This window comes from Homalodisca vitripennis, chromosome 1 (genome assembly GCF_021130785.1).
Source record: "Homalodisca vitripennis isolate AUS2020 chromosome 1, UT_GWSS_2.1, whole genome shotgun sequence".
Taxonomy (NCBI): domain Eukaryota; kingdom Metazoa; phylum Arthropoda; class Insecta; order Hemiptera; family Cicadellidae; genus Homalodisca; species Homalodisca vitripennis.
The window spans coordinates 29,908,965-29,928,324 of NC_060207.1; the positions used below are offsets into that span (position 1 = coordinate 29,908,965).

The 19,360-nt window shown below is 35.5% G+C and overlaps 1 protein-coding gene across 1 annotated transcript; it reads left to right on the forward strand.

Moving 5' to 3' along the window:
* Window positions 1–1,735: 1,735 nt before the first annotated feature.
* Window positions 1,736–17,466, forward strand: LOC124357223. Its single transcript, XM_046808810.1, has 4 exons — window positions 1,736–1,861; window positions 8,084–8,310; window positions 13,155–13,287; window positions 17,286–17,466. The coding sequence occupies exons 1-4, from the start codon at window positions 1,736–1,738 to the stop codon at window positions 17,451–17,453; spliced, it is 654 nt and encodes a 217-aa protein (XP_046664766.1). The 3' UTR covers window positions 17,454–17,466.
* Window positions 17,467–19,360: the final 1,894 nt, after the last annotated feature.

Genomic DNA, 19,360 nt, shown 5'->3' on the forward strand with positions numbered 1-19,360 from the left:
CGAACCATACATTTATATTAACTCCAAACCTTCAATCCTCCACCTCCTTAATAATTTCCGTAGTAGGCCTGTACCACCTAACAGACCTTTTTCTCTGTTGTATTCTATAGGTTTTTTTGTCTTTTCGTATCAAAACACGCATGCGAGTCTTAATATTTATTACTACGTTTTATTTACTGGATCACTTATGACGTGTTTGTCAGTATACTCCACGGTCATCGTAAATTTAAGAACCAAAAATGTTGACATAAAACCTTGATCACTATAATACCCGCACTGTGTACCATAAAAATGGATATGGCCAAAATTAAGAGTTTAATTTGTGTTTATAATATTGAACAGAAGATAAGCTAGTACCTTTGTTTTCGTAAGTATAAAAATGCTCTCCTTATAACATAAAAATATAAAAATGCTCAGTAAATTAATTTTAAAATGATTTTGTATTGTTTTAGTATATTACAGTTGGGAAAATGAGCTATTACAGCTTTTTTTCGTAGTATCTGAGCATGGGTACACGAAATACTGAAATACCTAAATATTGGTGCTTATTGATATTTGAGCATTTATCGCCTTTCAAAATGATTTCGTTTTATCTAATTGAAATTTCATTAACTACTGCCCTTTTACTTTCATTTCCATTTCAGCAAACAAAAGTAAAGAATCATAGGATCAAAATGGAAAATGTACCATTAATTATGACTTTGTTTAACTATTAGCAAATTTTTGCAAAGTTAGCTTAGTATGAAAGATATTGTTTTCAAAATCACAAACCCTGATCAATCAAACAATCAATGAATCAGATATATTTGTATGATTAGTGTTAGGTCCCTTCCGACCGCATCTCGTGATTCGGAAGTTACATTAAGTATCGCCGTTACCCTGTTGGTATCCAAAGAGGAATTCCAAATATAATTAACTATTAAACAATTTTTTTAACTATTGTTTTATGAGCTATGCCATTTTAACATATAAACTATACGAAAGTCCTTATTCAAAATATTGTAAACAACCATGTAATTTAGCACTATGGAATTTAGCATACATTATAGATGAAGTAATCGGGTTAATGAATTTTACAAGAAGTGATTCGTGATGAAGATATTGGTCGTACGATGAAAATCTTTTTATAGGACGAATATCGGCCAATTAAAAATATTGTGAATTGATCCTTTTGTGCTTTGTAGAGAGAGGTAAAATAACACAAAAATAGATTTTGGACATTAAGTTTGGTGCTTCAAGTTTTGTAAACTTCTATATTCCATAACTGGAGAGTTAAATATATACTGCTTACTTAATTTAAGCAAGCCTTTCTTGCAAAATACACAACGAAAAGGTTAATAACTGTAGTTTTATTTAAAGTGATGTCCTAATATGCAGTTCAAGCGTTCGATGATTTTAGCGATTCACACAATATCACTGATGAACTTTACACAGTACGACTTTCTGTGCGAATAATCTTTTGCTGCGGTATTGAAGTACAGCCACGATCACAATGGTGTGTCCGATGGCGAGATATATTAATTAGCACCAAGTTAAAAGTATGAACGTGATCACGACTGACCTCTTCGACCTTCTAAAGGTCACCATCTAATGAAGGGACTACGCCACTCCAGATCCTGCACCTGCCATATAGGAGGATTTTCGTGACCTCCCTCCAGCACTCCAGCACTACAGCACTCCAGTTCTAGGCCGCAGGCTCTCCCTCACTATCTTATCCACCTTCCACCTCGCCCTAATGGTTCTGGGAACTGAGCGATACAGTGAGGACCCCGCGAGGGTTGCAGTATCTTCGCCAGAGGAGGATCTCTCCGAGCAGGACGTTACTGCTGAGCACGCGAACGCCAAAGGACAACAGAAACAAGTCACGTTCCAATAAATTATTCAGGAGACATCTTCTCTCCGGTACGACGGATAATGTACGGCAGACCTACTTTCGGATAAGGCAGTTCCCAACGTGATTGATAGAGTATTGTTTCTACAGTGGTAGAGTTTCAATGAATCCATCACTTTCACGGTTTCTATGAGCCGCCTCTGACACCTCAAGTGTAACTCATATATAAACTATAGAATTTAGTTTTAAAACTGGTTTCGTGTCTTCTTTCTCTAATTTATTGTAGCGTTAGATTTTATATCAAATCTGCCTATTACAATTGTTCTAATTGTAGTACTTAAGACATTTTGTCTAGAAAACTTTACCGAACTATATCATATTTACATAATATATTATATATAACATTATAATATATACAACGCAGCTTGTAAAAACGATAACTGTAGCAAAAAAGTCTAAATAAGTTCAAAATTGGTACATAAATTTATTTTATAAGTTTCTGTTAAGTTCATGGGCCAGCTTGGTACGTCATTTCGTTTCAATATGGCGGCCGTCTAAACTTTAAAAAATTCACAACTCTGTTACTTATACACCCATAGAACAATAAAAAGTGTTCTGTAATACTTATAACATTTCCTAAAATTGCTATTATCACTATTTTTGTATCTCAAACATCATATTAAACTACAGAATTTAGTTTTAAAACTAGTTTCATGTCTTCTTTCTCTAATTTATTGTAGCGTTAGATTTTATATCAAATCTGCCTATTACAATTGTTCTAATTGTAGTACTTAAGACATTTTGTCTAGAAAACTTTACCGAACTATATCATATTTACATAATATATTATATATAACATTATAATATATACAACGTAGCTTGTAAAAACGATAACTGTAGCAAAAAAGTCTAAATAAATTCAAAATTGGTACATACATTTATTTTATAAATTTCTGTTAAGTTCATGGGCCAGCTTGGTACGTAATTTCGTTTTAATATGGCGGCCGTCTAAACTTTAAAAAATTCACAACTCTGTTACTTATACACCCATAGAACAATAAAAAGTGTTCTGTAATACTTATAACATTTCCTAAAATTGCTATTATCACTATTTTTGTATCTCAAACAGTTTTTGATGTATTGAGAATAAATTAATAATATTTCAGTGGTCACAAAATCTACCCACTTCTTCAGGCTGACCCTTAAAAGACTATGATATTTGTTTTTTCCCTACGCTGTGACAGATTAATTCGGTTTCTCATAAAACAAACCTTTGTAAACACATTCACAATTTTCATATAATTATGAACGAAATGAGTTGTTGTACCATGTGTAGTTTTATTACTGTACGAGATCCGTCCGGAGGGTAGTGAGCCCTTAGTAAAACGCGAAGTGGCCAGATAAGAACATGAAAGACTTACAGATTGAATCTATTAATTGATTAGCAATGGAGATATCTCAAACCTACTGACGTGATTTATGAAGCTCCTAGCCAATTAATTTAACAAAATGAACACAAAATATTTTCTGTGGCAAGATTAAGCAACAACGTCATGCATACGTAGCTTACATCCAACGTGAGTGAATTTCTTAGACTTGATTGTTTCAAATACCCAGAGGCAATCGATACAGTTCTAAACCAAGAGAGGCTGACTTTGTTGTTGAACTGCCGCCAATATACTGAAAAAATAAAAATCCTGCTAAATCATTCCAAATTCACAGAATTAATGTAAATAATTTGAATCATGATTTGAGACAATCTAAATGGCACAGCTACGATGAATGCCGCCTATATCACAGTCCAGAACAAACACCACAGTGGCTACACACGGTAGCGTTGAGAATCAGCACTGACAACCGAGTTACAATCCACTGATAGGTTCTGACCGTGCTACTGACACCATTAGAAACTAATTACATTCCGGGAAAATTTATGCAAAAGTTAATCACTTTGTTACGGTCCAAAAGGACGAAATTGTTTACGATCGTTGTTACTCAGCGGGGGTCAGAGGTCGACTGGCCCGTGGAGGTCGAGAGGCCCTGACCCTGTCGTTCTCGATCGGTACCGTAAACAGTCCAAAATCACGAAAACCAAACCACACAATTGCAATCTTACTGCGATTTCGTTCCGATCGATTTGTCTTTCAATTGCATGTTTTATTTTTACGTTTATATCGAATATTCTTAACGGTTTGAAATGACGAATAATGATGCAGTGCCTTTTGAGTTTTCTCCAATGTTATCCTTGTTAACGATATTTGGTGTAACATAAAAATGTGGTTATTAACCTTTCTGGCAGTATATTGGAATATTGAAATTATACCAAAACTATAGAACGCTCACAATATGTAATCATTGCTATCACATAGGAAATACTCATATATCTCAAACAAGCTAGCGAGGATTACTTCAGGACATTTTTTACAATTTTGGTGTAAATTAAACGATAATTAGGACAAATAAGATCTAGAGTTATAAAATTCAGTAGTTAATCTTACATCTCAAATCTCCCGAATACTTGGTCTGCGAGGCTTGACACACGATTGATCCACGAGTGCTGGCCTGAGGTTGCAGTAAAACTGTTTTTGAGCATTTTTATTATACTGGACGAATTTTATTAGACTGTAAAAAATAAGAAAGAACGTACAGGTTGTCTTTATCAAGGCAGAAACAAACGTGTTACAAGTTCAAGCTGAATGAAGTTTCTTTGATCAGAGTTGATTAAGTATTAATGAATTACTGAAGGCATTAGCCAATCCTTTTAAATAACTATACTACAAAGCACATACATATAGTATTAGCAAATACTGAGGTCCAGGTAGTTTTAAACCAACATACAAGCAGACCCATGGGCGTATATAAGGGGGCGCGTAGGGGGCTCAAGCCCCTCCCCCGAATTTTGAAAGACAAATATTAAAATTGGACTCAGTAATTATTTTAGCCTAGAACAAATTTATAAGACCTTAAAGCACAACAATTTTCTGGGTGTTGATTCCCGAGGCCCTATTTTTGAGGGTATTTTACACCTCTCTCCCCCGATGTAATTTTCTATATACGTCACTGCAAGACCATATACATAAGTGCAGGTGAATAAGATTGATAGTATTTCCGCCCTATTAGTTGCTTAGTGCACTTCACCAGTCAAACTCTTATTTTTGTTATTTTTTATTTTATCCTAATATCATTAGTATACATAGATTGTAAATGTCGTAACAAGAAAACTGATACCAAAAACATATAATATAGTGAAATTGTCACAGATTAGTGCTTGTCTTGAGTTTCAGACGTTGCTAAATAACCCGGTATGTAAAACGGCAGATGCCGGGCTGGCATCTGCACTCAAGGGGATGCGTGCGTCGAGGCCACCAGCCAAAATCCCTATTGCTAATACTATTATAATTATTCTACGCATCATAATTCCTATACATCGACTTCAATTTCAACGTCATGTGTATGACTTCACTGATCGAATTTATCAGTTATTTATTAAACCATAATTGTTTCTCAAGCTCAGCTGGATCGTTTAAAGTTGAAACCAGTGCCAATGTTTTATAGTAAGGAATCCAATGTTATATCTAAACAAAATGTTAAGATGAATTATACTTGTCTGCTTAAAAAGTACAATTTTTTTTTAGACCTTGTCTACAAAAAAGATTAGTACAGATTAGTAGACCTTGTCAATTAATAATTTTGTTAATTATCATGGCACATTTAATGAATAATTTATAACATTTATCTGTATAGACTTGGCTTACGCATGTAGCACTCACATATACGTACATATATTATATACACAATCTCACTATATAGTACACAGTTTAAGTAAAACTATTGACGTGAAGCCAACTCACAAACTTAAAATATTATTGCCTTAACAGGACTGGCATTGCAAGTAACTTTTTATATATGAATAAAAACAAACACACTTTATGGCTTTGTTGTTTACAAATATATAACAGATTGAATATTTGTCTGCTAAAAATTTACAAGTCTAATATTAGAAGTTGTTTGAATACAATCATTGTATAGTTACAATACACAGATTGGGGCCAAAATTTATTAGTTAAAATGTTTTCTTAATTAATTTAATAATGTGAAAGTTCAAACATTTATTCAGCTTGATTTATGGTGAATCAAAACAGTAGTTTTCAGAGGTAGTATTATATTGTGCTTGATGTAAGAAATATGAAGCAAGAGCAATAATACAACAAATTAGTATGCACATTTGAATAAATAGTTAGCCCGATTTAACTCTTATCAAACAAAATAGGCAAAAGAGACAAAATGTTACTTTGAAACTTAAATTGTCTCTTCAACATTAAGTCAATGTTTCTTAGCCCCTTCAGAGCTAGGTTTTTGGCCTTGCTGTATCACTTTTCTGCCAGGCTTACTTTTATAACCATGTAAATTTATTAAAATAATGAGTAAGTTAACTGTTTTTTTACTGAGTCTACCTCAATCAGTAAAAAAAATTGTACCCAAAATCCCTCATGTTCAGTTTTTATTTCTAGTTCTTACATTGAAACTGCATGGTGTACAAAAAGGGAGATGAATGTTGTTATGTAACAATAATATGACTATGTATATGACTATGAAGTAGAGTCAAAACGTGTTGTAGATACGTGATCGGAACACATTTCCGGCTTACTCGTCAGTACATGCGTGAACTTATGTAAAATTGTAAATTGAATAATTAGAATTAAAAACTGATCAAAGGAGGAATTCTTTATACAGAAATCCTACACTGGACAAAAATAAAACAACAAATAGAGTTTTAGCTCAAACGAAACAGTTGACATATAAGAGAGTACATGTCAAGTGTATCAACATTTAGAACAAATCAATCGTAAAAAAGGAGATAAAGATATTAATCACTAATAAGGGTACTGCCAATAATAATCACTAATAACTTCTACCACTGCCAAGTAAACCCATGTTGAAGAGAAAATTATGGATATCATCTCGTTACCAATTCGGCACACTCCATCCTTCACACCGAGTAACGAAGGTGCTAAGATTAGAGTTTTCACTCTTCATGCAGTAAGAAAGTCTCGATAAGCGTGGCCTATCGTCGAGAAGATCCTGATCCTACAGGATGGGGCAGGACCTCGCTAGGTGGTGATTCACGAACGAAACCATTAAGTGTTTATTTAAATTACACGCCGGTGTTGGAGGAAAGTCTCAGTCCGGCCGAGAGAGAACACCTCAGTCCGAACTTTGAGACAGGCCGTAATTAAAGGAAACAATGGGAATTGTCAGTGAACAATTGGCACTAGTGGTCTTTCTCCTGCAGAGAGCTTTTAGTCCTGCTCTGGTTTTCGAGTAATGGGTTGTGTAATTTTTTTTAGCTAATAGCTCTCAGCAATATCTACGTAAATTTATCATAAAAAATGAAAGAGTAATATGATTTACCTAAGCCCACCTTAGGTCAAACCTTCAGTGGTTCTTCCTAAATCCGATTAAAAATTTTAAAATTAGTTTTAAACGTTAAACTTGTTTTACGAGGAACGGTTTCATTATCACTTCAGAGGGTACAACAAAAATTGTATTCATATTAATATTAATACCACTTGAGGGGTTGGACAAATTTCGTTTCTGTCGGTCTTTTAATCTGTCTGCCTGTCGATCTGCATCTTGAAAACGTACAGACTCAAGGACTAGAAATTTTACATGATGCTTAATTTTGATGTAGACAACTCTGAGTTCGATAGTGTTGCTGTTATTCTATGGAATTTGGCTGAGCGTTAGCCAAAAGTTTTACATTGCTTTTTGGGTAACCATTATACAAAATAGTTATATGAAAGAAATAGCAGAATGAATAAATTTTTACACAAACTAAACACACCATATGAGGTTTTAATATAGACATATTAACATTAACAACATTAACACACTTAACTTAATTGCCCCAACACACTTACACCATCATCTTTTGATGTCTTAAGGAGTATGCGTTTATTATTTAAACACTGTTATGAAACCCAACTTAATGGATAAAAATGTAAACATATCATGTAGCAAGATATCCCGAGAAATATATTTTCATCTGTGGACTTAAAATTTTGCATAATATTTTATTTCTATAAAGACAAGAACAAGCTGATTAAGATTGATCTCCAATAATGGAATTTGTCTGAGCGTCATTGAAGCTTATCACTCATTAGGCTGACACATTTTTTTGTTTGCCGGGATGATGTAGAAATTCCTTTGCCTTATTTCTTGGCCTGTCTGTCAGTTTCTATCTGTTCGCAGGACATCTCAAGAATGCCATTTCTCACGGAACTCAGCGAATCCTGTTGCAGTGTTGCAGCGAAGACACGTCGTTTGGCGTACTTAACATTGCTTGTTCTTTACTTTACAATATTATTAACCCACTATCTCGTATTGCAGATATTCGCTGCAGTGCTGATAGGAGAGTTGACGCTCAGCCATGGCTTCTGGTACTACTCGAGTAGCAGTGCGAACGCTGAAAAGAAATTGTAAGTATGAAGTATTGCATTAATCTTGTATATCTTAAATATTATTGACTAAATTACTGTTGCAGATAGGTGCATTGTAAATTGTGTGAGTATCTGATCAGCTTTTGGCACACCCAAGAAGATCCTTTGAACTCAGAATTTTGGACTGCATCGTGCTTTAAACTTCAGAAGTACTTAAACAAAGTAGGGTTTTCGTTCAAGATCTCGTTAGTCCACGAATATGTTGCCTAAATAAAACGATAATTACACTGACCATCTTACTACCAATAGTGTAAAGAATCATATTTGTTATATATTTAGCCAAGGGCATAATGGAAACCTGCACGACAGAGATTAATAGAAGGGAACTAACTATACGGTTTCTATATTGGCAATACAGCCTCGCTAAGTTGTACAGTATCGTCTGTGTCTCCGAACTTTCACAAGATGTAATCTACCGACATCCTCCGTGGTCTATTCCTGACCCTGAATTGTCGCCAGCAGTTAGCCAGCACAGTTGGAAACTTTGACTGGGGGCTCACGACAATTTGGTCGGCGATCTCATCTCGGACGACCTCTGACCTACACTCAGAGTCTCATGTCCCATTGCTTCCCTTTGCTAATCCCTAGAAGGGAATTACGCGATTCATCTGTGACCTCTTCACCTTGAACCCCCATTGTGTGCTATTTACCTGTCCATACGATGAGTGTAGTAGAGTCTAGAATTTAGCTATACCATCATTGCCATTATAATTAGAAGAAAATGGTGCTGCACATTACACAAATACATATGATTTTGCTGAACACTGGTTACCTTTCTAAGCTGTTGTTTTATGCCATCAAATGATATGTTGGCATCTATCTGAGTGGACTGCTGAGAATATCACTTCAACCTCTGGAAAAGACTCTCACAAGCTACACGATGAAATGTTAAAAGACATATAAAATCAATATTAAAGAAATTAAAATTGAAGAAAAGTTTTAGAATGATTTCAAGGATCCAATTTGACATTCTTATATTCTTCGGTGTTTCACTACGACTTACTCACTAGCGTACGGTGTCCCACAGAATAGCGTATTGATCGACACAGAATTCTTTCTTATAATTTGTCCGTCCTAGAATACCTAAAATGTTTTTAATGGTTGTCTAGAACTATATGAACATAACAAGACATGCCTTGATACTGCAAAATATCATATGGCAAAGCTTAAGTAGAGTGGATATATCCAATAAATATAAACTTTCATGGTTCACAGAAACCTGCACACTTTACATAATGACAACATTAAAAGTTTGGTCATTTTAATTAAAGACTTATGACTAATGACCGCCAAAATTCAGCGTGCCAAACTCCGAGTGGCCGGTATTTTCGATAATTACCATATGACCTCGTGACGAGGGCCCGGTCCTGCCCGTGTGATCGTGTGCGCTCGCTCATCCTCACATGTACGATCGCAATTTCCATAAACGTGCAAGAAAGCGAGCGCATGACCGCCCGTGTCATTTCGATAAATTATAATGTAGAAACTATACAATTATTACAGGTAATTTGAATTTAGCGTCCACTCCAGTGAAGATGTGACCCCGGTCGTGACCTTGGGGGAGTGGGCTGTAGAAAGCCCCCGTCCTATCCCATGATAAACAACGATTTTGGCCGTGCGATGTGTGAAGCCACCGACCGCTCACGGAGAAAACACCGGGGCCGCCCCCTAGCGTACCTCAGCTGTGAAATCTATTGATTTGGTCATCCGCCTCACGAGAGGAGTCACTAGTGAAGACGTCCCATCAAACGTTTTTAATTACACGTGAGTATTGTAATTTTCGCGGTAAACTGTACGACCTCTGTTTGGTTTAGCGCGTGTAATTTAACAGCTTCTCCGGTAAAAGGTCGTACGTAATAGCCACTAACAAACTGCCGCTGCCGTATCGCGTCGGTCCAATTCTCCCAAGGGAGGTGTAAATAGCGAGTGGCTCACTCCACGTAACAAGCATGACTTCTCGTTCTGCACGATTATCCACAATGGGACATGGGACGGCTAGTCCCGTAAAAGGTAACAAAACCGATTTGTTTCCTGCAAGTCTGCAGAGACCGTCATATAGGATTTAATCCTACATGTAAGCGAGTAAAACAATTATATACCACGTTTGACAACCTTTTTGTCAATTTTTATATACCTTGCAGTGGGGATTTTGGTATAGGCGTATGTGTAATTTGTCAATCTAATACATTTGAATGTATACATGTTTAATTACTCAGTACGATGATGATTAAATTCATTGCGAGAAACTCGATGGATTTCACGTATAAGGTTTGAAGCTGATATTCCTCTTTTTGGAGCGAAGGAAACAATATTGAAACGAGGAAAACTTAGGAAACGACTCATTAACATTATATAACTATTTATGAATTTTTTTAGAACTGAAAATTATAACATACAGTTAAGCATAAGAAAGTTATTAAGGTTTGGAGTTAGCCTTCTTAAAAAAAAAAACAACTAATTTGATAAATCTAACTTCTTCATAATTATTTTAACCTTAATGCACTAAACAATGAAGTGTAACTGAAGAGACTAATTATACAATCTAAAGGGGTTGAACCTGTATATGGTGCAATCTGTGATTGGTTTGCTATCATAATTTATTCATTTACATTTTTTACTTTATTTTATCACAACCATTAAAGAAACCTTTTCTGAAAACAAGAAAAGTTAAAGAAAATTCCACAGTACTAAGAATTAAGGATTTATTTCCAGGTATTTTTTAGTATTTAACTAGCCTAAATTATGTACACAAAAAATTGGTTTAAGAAAATGGCATATTTTTATTTAAAAATTTAATTTTCTTAAGTAATATTGTGTTTGAAAATCGTATTTAGTAAATTTATATGTCATTAAAAAGTAATTTTACTAAATCACAAGTCATTAAGATCACAAAATATCCAATTGTCACTTCAAAAGTCATTATTCGATTCGAATAACTGAAAAAATCAAAGTATTATTTTCAGCCGTTTTAGGATCCTTTAAATTCTGGAAAAAATTCATATTTTGAATGCTAATAGCCTATATATTTCTCATGAACCGGTCAAATACTTCTATTAATCAGTATTAAGGAATTTTTATTAAAGGGTTATGACTCTGAAATACGTAACTTTTAACCAAAAACCTTAACATATACTTTTTGAGTGTCCTTTGACTTACTGACCTCCTTGTTCAGCGAAGCCAGCCGGAGTTGTGATACACAGTCCGTGTTAGTTAGTAGGGGTCATCACAATGTAAGAGCTTTAACATAAGCGGAACCCGACGCCATAAATTATCTTTGTCCACTTTCCTTTTTTGTGCCGGCCAAGTTTAAGATGGCCCCTCGATATTATGGAAGCAGTGGCGCATAAATCATCTGTGGACTTCGACAGGTGAATCACGCTTTTCTCCTTCTGCTCAAGAAATGCTGGAAGAATCATCCGCTGTTGTTCAGCGACTGCCACCGAAATATGAATATTTAAACAGTTCCTGAAAAATACAGTAAGATTGTTTACAAATGCCACTCTACTATGTCAGACGGAATTATCAAATTAAAATATTAATACACACAGGCCGTAATTTATTTGCAATTACTTTCAAATAAATGTACGACTATAACAAGTATTTGGTATTTGTTTTGAGAAATTATTTTGCAGAGCCACATGTTGATCCATAAGTTAGAGATGTTTAAATATTATTTATACCAACAATATATGTTTGGATGTCTTCTTTATTGACTGATTATTTCCTGCCTGTCTGTCTGTGATAATTCTTGATAGAAAGGTCCTAGAGGTTTGAAACTTGGCATAGGTTCCTCTTGGCTCAAGGAACAACGCTAGTGATGTGTTCAAACAAAAGAAAATCTGCAGTATAATTTGTCAAACGTTTGGTTAGCCAAGACATTCACTATCATTGCGTCAGCCTCATAACTTTTTGTGTTCCTTTCATGAGTATGGCCTGACACTTTCCTCGTGAAAAAGGAACATTTTGAGCTACAGTTAAAGTCAGTTCTAAAGATTCGTTGCACCTTATTGGGTAATTCGACACTCTGTTCCATAGGTTTATTTTATGAGATCAAATCGGGGATGTCATGGTTGACGTTCAGTTGAGATGTTTATCACCATAGTCAAAATATGTACTCCCCTTTTCTAAGTCCAAGCAATATATTAAAAATTAGTATTTGGAAGCATTGGAATGTAATAATTGAGGAAATGTCCATTTAATGATATTCCAATGCAAGAACATTAGGCTGCATTAATGTTATTTAAAATAGAGGCGACTTTCGCCCAATTTAATGAGCTTGATAAGGCATGCATGGGGAAGTTCATTATGTAATTTAAAATCGTCACGCATGCAATTCACGCAGTGAGCAATTTCTGTAATTAGTTTATAAATTTGGCAATTTCTCCGAGGAGGCGGTAGTGTACGTGAGTAACCCTGACTTTGGCGACCACCACACACACGCCATATCGGTTGTGCGTGCTGCCCGTAAACCAACGCGTCTACGTGCCAATGACGCTAATTAGGCACTGCCGATGGCTTAATCAACTAATTACGCAGTTAGCTGATTGCAACGGCATAGTTGAATTTATCATTTCAGTTACTTGAATTACTGTTTCTGCTGTGGACAACATGTTTCTTCATCTTTAAGTTATAAATCTATTTCAAATTTGTTATGAGCATTTACGTTTTGCTTTATGCCTAAGACTATTTGGATAGCAGGTGTTGTTTTAAGTTGATATTGATTATCACAAACTATATAAATTATCTTAAAACTGTATTTTTTGTACTCTCCTAGGACATTTAGCGTTTTGTGTTGGGTTATTTATGTTCTACATTTATTGCAGACCTGCACCACCAGGCTTCACGGTTAGATCGGAGCCCTACAACTCTTGGCCTATGGCACCTGCCCAGTACCAGTCTGACAGCAATCCTCACATGACGGTGGCTCTACCAGTCGCTGTGCCTTACCAACCTCAGGTAGTCAGTGATTCTTTGTTCAGTATATTCTTATTTACTCTACAGTATGCATCACAGTTTAAGAGAGAGGTATAGTTAATAGTGAAATGATTTTACACGTAAAAGTAGAGCGATAGCTGATACATTCCGACCGAAGTACACAATTGTTAGCAGAACTTTAAAACAGTCAAAAAGAACTTTAAAACAATTGTTAGCAGTGGATTTTTCTATTAAAACAGTCATAACAGAGATGGTAGGACACATAAATCAATTCAAACGAGAAATTATAGTGAATTAATTTTAATATGCAGTTACTAACTCAGGTCATGAACAATCAAACTCTTATTTAGTTTAACCTTTTCGTAGGTCATCCTATCAAGTAAACTATGGTGCGAATATTGAGTTCAGCTTCAATTTTACCTTCCGTTTAGTGCAGCATCTGAAATCTGCAACGTTATTTGTAGTAAACCCTATGGTACTCGTATTTAGTTTGAATTATTTGGAGAGAAGATGTTTATTTACGCAGGAGCCATATTGCAACAACCCCTACAAAAGTGTTCTTCCGCTTATATAAGTGACGATGGAGCGACTCTGCCGTAACATGCATCTCTGACAGGTCTCAGCTGGCGGTCGTGTGGCTTGCAGACTTTACGGTTATTGCATCTGCCATCTAAATTTAATCACCTCAAGAATGTAACTGCATAAGCGATGTACGAGTTGATGTGAGACGTGAAATACATGGGAGTCATGATAACTCCCGCATAAGCCAAAGAACTGTAACAATGAATATGGCCAGTTACTCGTCTAAATGATAGGTTTCTTTTTTTTTAATAAAAAAGGTCTCTAACTTTGTGTTTTGCGTTCTTGTCGTCCTATCAAATAGTCATAATAAAAAAATAACGTTGTAATTGTAAAAAAATCAGACTGTAATAAAACATATTATCGTTAGTTTAATGATTTTTTATATTTCTTCCCATTTACACGATTATCTATAAAACAAAAGAAAAATTAGGAAAACTGCCAATTGTAAATTATATTTTACTTTTCAAACTACTGTTATATTGGATTTGTGGATTACGTTACCCTACGTAAATAGCATTGTTGGAGCTAAATTAGTACAATAAAACGGCCCGTTTTTGAAACCCCTCTTTTATTATCAGCTGATCAGGAGAAGACAGTCTAGTTGCACCTTGAATAAAAAAACCAATAGAAAAACTTTATCCTACAAGTGTGAGAGTAAAAGTTAGTACCATCAAAACATTACGGATCGTTCCGATTAACTGTATATTGAAATAACATATACACATTACTCTATTTAACTTTTCCAATTTGTTCTGGCAGGTATATGAACGAGTATTACTCAGACTTTGGCAACAAACTAATTATTTCTCTAAAATATATGATTAAACATGTAGTTATTATACTGTATAGGGTATTTTATCAGGGATTGGTGAATCGCGAACTGTTTCGCTTGCTTAGTAATTCATTTTATTTAAAGATCATATTTAAAAGTAAGTTGAAATCTGGGACTATACTAACTAACGTGGAAATAAGTTACAAAATATTCATTCCTGCTAAAAAAATGTTAAAGTAAAATTCCTTAACAGCCTTTAATACTATACAAATGCACTGGTAGTATGCCTTGGTTTTTTATTTACTTTTAGGCTCTTTATGATTATGGATTTTATTATCAACTATTGCTACTAATCTTTTTCAAGTTGTGTTGTTGGCAACTCTTTGTTTCAAACATTTGGGTATTGCATCAGTGCATTTGGTAACTGAACTAAGAGTACCCATTAAGTTACCATACCTATCGTGAATTTTAATAATCTAATGGCAAAAACTCCAGTGTAATGTAGTGTAATAATTGTTGTTCACAGTTGAAAGCGCTAAATATTTCTGATGCCGAAGACTGAAGATCTCGGTTAGTTTATTTAGGTATACAAGAAACCTGATCAATCGTGATCTCGTATTCCGCCTATAATAAATCACCCAACAGGTTACATCCGAGGTATGATGCTACAAGGATAACGGTCGAGATGTAAAGCTGTCATCTTGTGGTTGGTAGGAGAGATGAAAAACTGTTGCAGGCGGTGATCACGGAGTGCCCACACGTCATTACGGAATTGAAAAAGGTAGACTGGAGCGGTTCGGTTCGGTTTTGTTTTACTGTCCGGGCTAGTTGAAATAATGGTGATTGGAAAGGGTTTATCTATTTCCGGTTGGTCCTAGGTCGGATGATCGCCCAGGCAGACACCGGGTGTTTAGTGGGCGGGGGGGGGGGGGAGAGGAGGGAACGGAAAGTGGTACATAGCTAGCGACATCTCACGACCGAAGACGCACATCGGAGATGGGTGCCTCTCCTTCTCTACTGAGCCGTGCCGCTGCCGCATGCTTTCACACGCTGCCTCTCCACTGCTCATTGACTATGGAGATTCCCTTATCTCTGCGCCGCGCCGCGGCCGGTCTCTCTACCTTTCCTTTTACAATTAATGATGCGTTTGGACAGCGTGTTAAGGGAGATTCGGCCCGTCGGTGATCTCAAGTAAAAAAAGGTTGAGGGTGGGCTGTTGTGCTCGTCGAGCTACTTATATTCGTCGGCTAGATTCGTATTACTGTGAAGCAAGTATATTTACTTGAATAATGTAACAAGATCTAAGATTAAGTATATTTCTGTTAATAGCCTAAGATCCGTTGGTTCATTTATGCCATCAAAGAACTCAAAGAGGATAGACCATTAAAAATTGTATTTCTTTTAAAATTAGAATTATTCGGTTATTTATTTAACCAGTTAATTGTACTATTTAAAATAAAATTATGCGTTTAAGAGGTGTTAAAATTTTGATATTGAAATAATAATATTATAAACTCTAGTTTTGGTAAGTTAAACTCCATCATTTAGTGTGCTTGGGATTTTACAATCGTGATGAATCAATTTACAATTTTACCTAACATTATTTTGTATAGTAAAGCCTCATTAAACGTTTTGTTCGTAAAAACTGATCTCCATAACCATATTTTAAAAATATAACACAACATTAATACTATCACATATAAGGGGTTTAAAAAGTTAAAGGTTAATTTCAAACCACCAAAAATCTAACTAAAAAGAACGAAATTTTGTGGCACGGTATATCCGGAATATACTCTCGCATTTGGTGTGTTATAAGAGGGATAACGGTGTGTTTATACTGCAAAAAAAGAAAAAAAAACTAGATCTGTGAACACAATATAAACGTAGAAACGTGTAGAACATATTACACTGCATATACATGAAGAAAAGAAGAGATTAGTGGCATTAGTCGAAAATAGTTTATATTGAGTTACATGTGACATTTTAATACAAATACAAATATTTGACCATTACCTTACGGTAGGGTAAAGCTTCATCTCTGTACTTGATTTATATAAAAAATTGCAAATGGTTTGGAATCATTTCCCCCCTAAAAACATTTAGTGCGACTGATTAAACTGACGACTGCCAATGGGGTACAAAACCCCGCCTTACAAATTTGTCACCTATCTTGCTTATTTTTACTATTGTTTTATTTAATTACTCATTTTACTTGACATAGATTTAAGTAATATTATTTTAAAAATAATGTACTTCCAGTGAAATTTTTCAAAAGGCTGTGTAAGATGTTTAACGTTTGTTACTCATATATCATAGTTAACATGTAAAAAATATTGTTTTTGACACCGACATTTTGTATTGAATTACAATTTTTAACGACATTAAAACTTATTTAAAACAATAAGATGAACGAAACAATCAAATTTACTTGCAGATAACCTTAAAAACAATGACATGTCACGTCTATATCTTATATGATAAATGCCCTGGTTATAAATTGAAAACACACTCTGAAACGCTTAATGCTTTTTAAAAAACATGTTGTAAAACTTATATATTCAAATAATGCATACTGTATTGTATACAGTAAGTAAATGCAGTACTACGTTTAAATGAAAACACAATACCTCGATTTGTTTGACTTATAAATAATGAATGCTTGCAGATGGGTCCGATGCCGCCAACGATGCAAGGCACCTTACACAACGTGCAGCTCGTCCCTTGCCTCTGCCCCGTCAGCAGCGAGCCCATGCCCACTCAGCAGTCGTCAGCAGGCGTCAGCTACTCGCAGATGCAGCAGCAGCCGCCTCCCTCAGGATCCGGCAACCCCTAAACAACAGTCTGTACTGCAAGTCTGAGTATGTTATTGTCAAAAGATCCATTGACATAAGAGAATTGAAATTAAGTTGATTCATTTACATCATAAAATGAATGCATTGTAATTCTTAGCTGTCGATAGTAAATTTGATTAAATTACAATTACATTATATTTAATTAATAATATTTACAAATATTTAAAAGAGTCAGTAAATTATTCAAAACTTGTTTTTATATTATAAATGTATAAAACAAGTTAAAGAAGTTGAGAAGCAAAGAAGTTTTAGTTATGAATATTTTTTTGTAGATTCTCTGTTAATAGATTTTTTGGGGTAGATAACATAAATCACAGGATAATATATAGAGAGAAGAAACTGATAAGACTGATATGTACAACAAACGACAAGACTGATACAAATATTTATTTATTTATTACATCTGTGAATAAATTTAGTCCTAAGCTTGTTGGCTTATGTAGTATTAAAAATAAATTGTATTAAGACAATTGCTATTGTGTCACATTACTCACCCGTTTAGTCAAACTGCCGGCGCTATTGTGACTGTGCGTGTGGAGAAGGAAACGGGTTACAAGGCAGTGGAAGCCCAGGTCAACAATGACACAATTCCCGGAGAGTCTCAACCATATCTCTTTGCTTCCTACTTTCTTCCACGGCCGCGACCACGGCCCCCGGTTTGCATTGACCTATGGGAAGGAAGATGTTTCAATCGTGTCACCGCCGCTTTCAAATGTCTCCACAACAGGCGACACACACACACATTCATAGCTATAATGAGAAGTGGTACTGGTGTGTGTTCGATTCATGATTGTATCCTTCTTCCAATAGGCCTTCAGTGTATGTGTGAAGACCACCCAGTTTAGCGCCGACAACTGTTAGTAAGTATTTAGCTTAAGGTTGTGCTTGCGTCAGTATCGCAAACTCTGACCGCTAGATCGCATAAGCGTTAACTGTTTTTTCTTACCTTTCCTGCGATAAGCAGCCCGCTGGCCCATTCCCCCTCCACTCCAAGTACCGGGAATTAGTTATCTGTCCCATCTGCTCATCTCACTCTCTTAATCCTCCTCAATCGATCTGGCAGGCTCCAAAGTAGGGCCAGCTGCACTAGAACAGCCCGTACCAAAATAGTCCAGTGGTGGTTGTTGCGTTTTAATCCCCTCAAGCAATTGAGAATAGCATACTACCCCCTACAACCCTCACGCGATTTGCTGAAAACGTGACTGTATCTGTTTCTCATCAAAACAACTGGATGGTACTCCACAATGTTTGAGCTTAAGGTATTTGATAAGAAATTAAGATTGTCAAAAAACATCTTATTTCTACGGTGTTTTCTGGTCTTTGGTAGCAAGAATTGCCATAAAAGCAGATATTACAAGCTATGTAGATCAAAACTGGCCATTTCTTACTTAAGAGATACTTTTTTTCTTTCTGGAAGAAGCCAAACAAATTCAAGGTCAAATAGAATTCTTATATTCAATAGCGTTCTAGTAAACCATCGCGGATATAGATATGGTTAATATATACAGTATGTATCTATTACATTATACTCTAGTATGTATCTATGACAATGAGTCAGTGCAAGAACAGTGAATAGTAATAGTTACTGCACAGAAATTATATACTTAGAGAGAACGTGCAATACAAAATACCAAAGAGTCTGCTGTATGTAATATATCACGCTCCACTCAAGAGAAGGAGAGAGGAAGGAAGCTATCCGCGGATCTGTCTGTTCGCTCAAACGTCATACCTTTCACATATAATTGGCCTGTGAATCTCCGAGCCAACTGACAAATCACTGGTTCGCTTCTCTTGTTTCTAACAGATCACAAAATTGGTAGGTTCGGAACCTCTGTGTTTTAAACTTATATATTCTCTGCCTCGTCCTGCACTTCCTGGCCAACCCTTT

Excerpts from the sequence above, each read along its gene's own strand:
- LOC124357223 (XM_046808810.1), top strand. The coding sequence starts at position 1,736 with ATGGTTCTGGGAACTGAGCGATACAGTGAGGACCCCGCGAGGGTTGCA. Across the intron at positions 1,862-8,083 it reads CCAAAGGACAACAGAAACAA|GACATCTCAAGAATGCCATT; the intron begins GTCACGTTCCAA and ends ATCTGTTCGCAG. Across the intron at positions 13,288-17,285 it reads CTGTGCCTTACCAACCTCAG|ATGGGTCCGATGCCGCCAAC; the intron begins GTAGTCAGTGAT and ends GAATGCTTGCAG.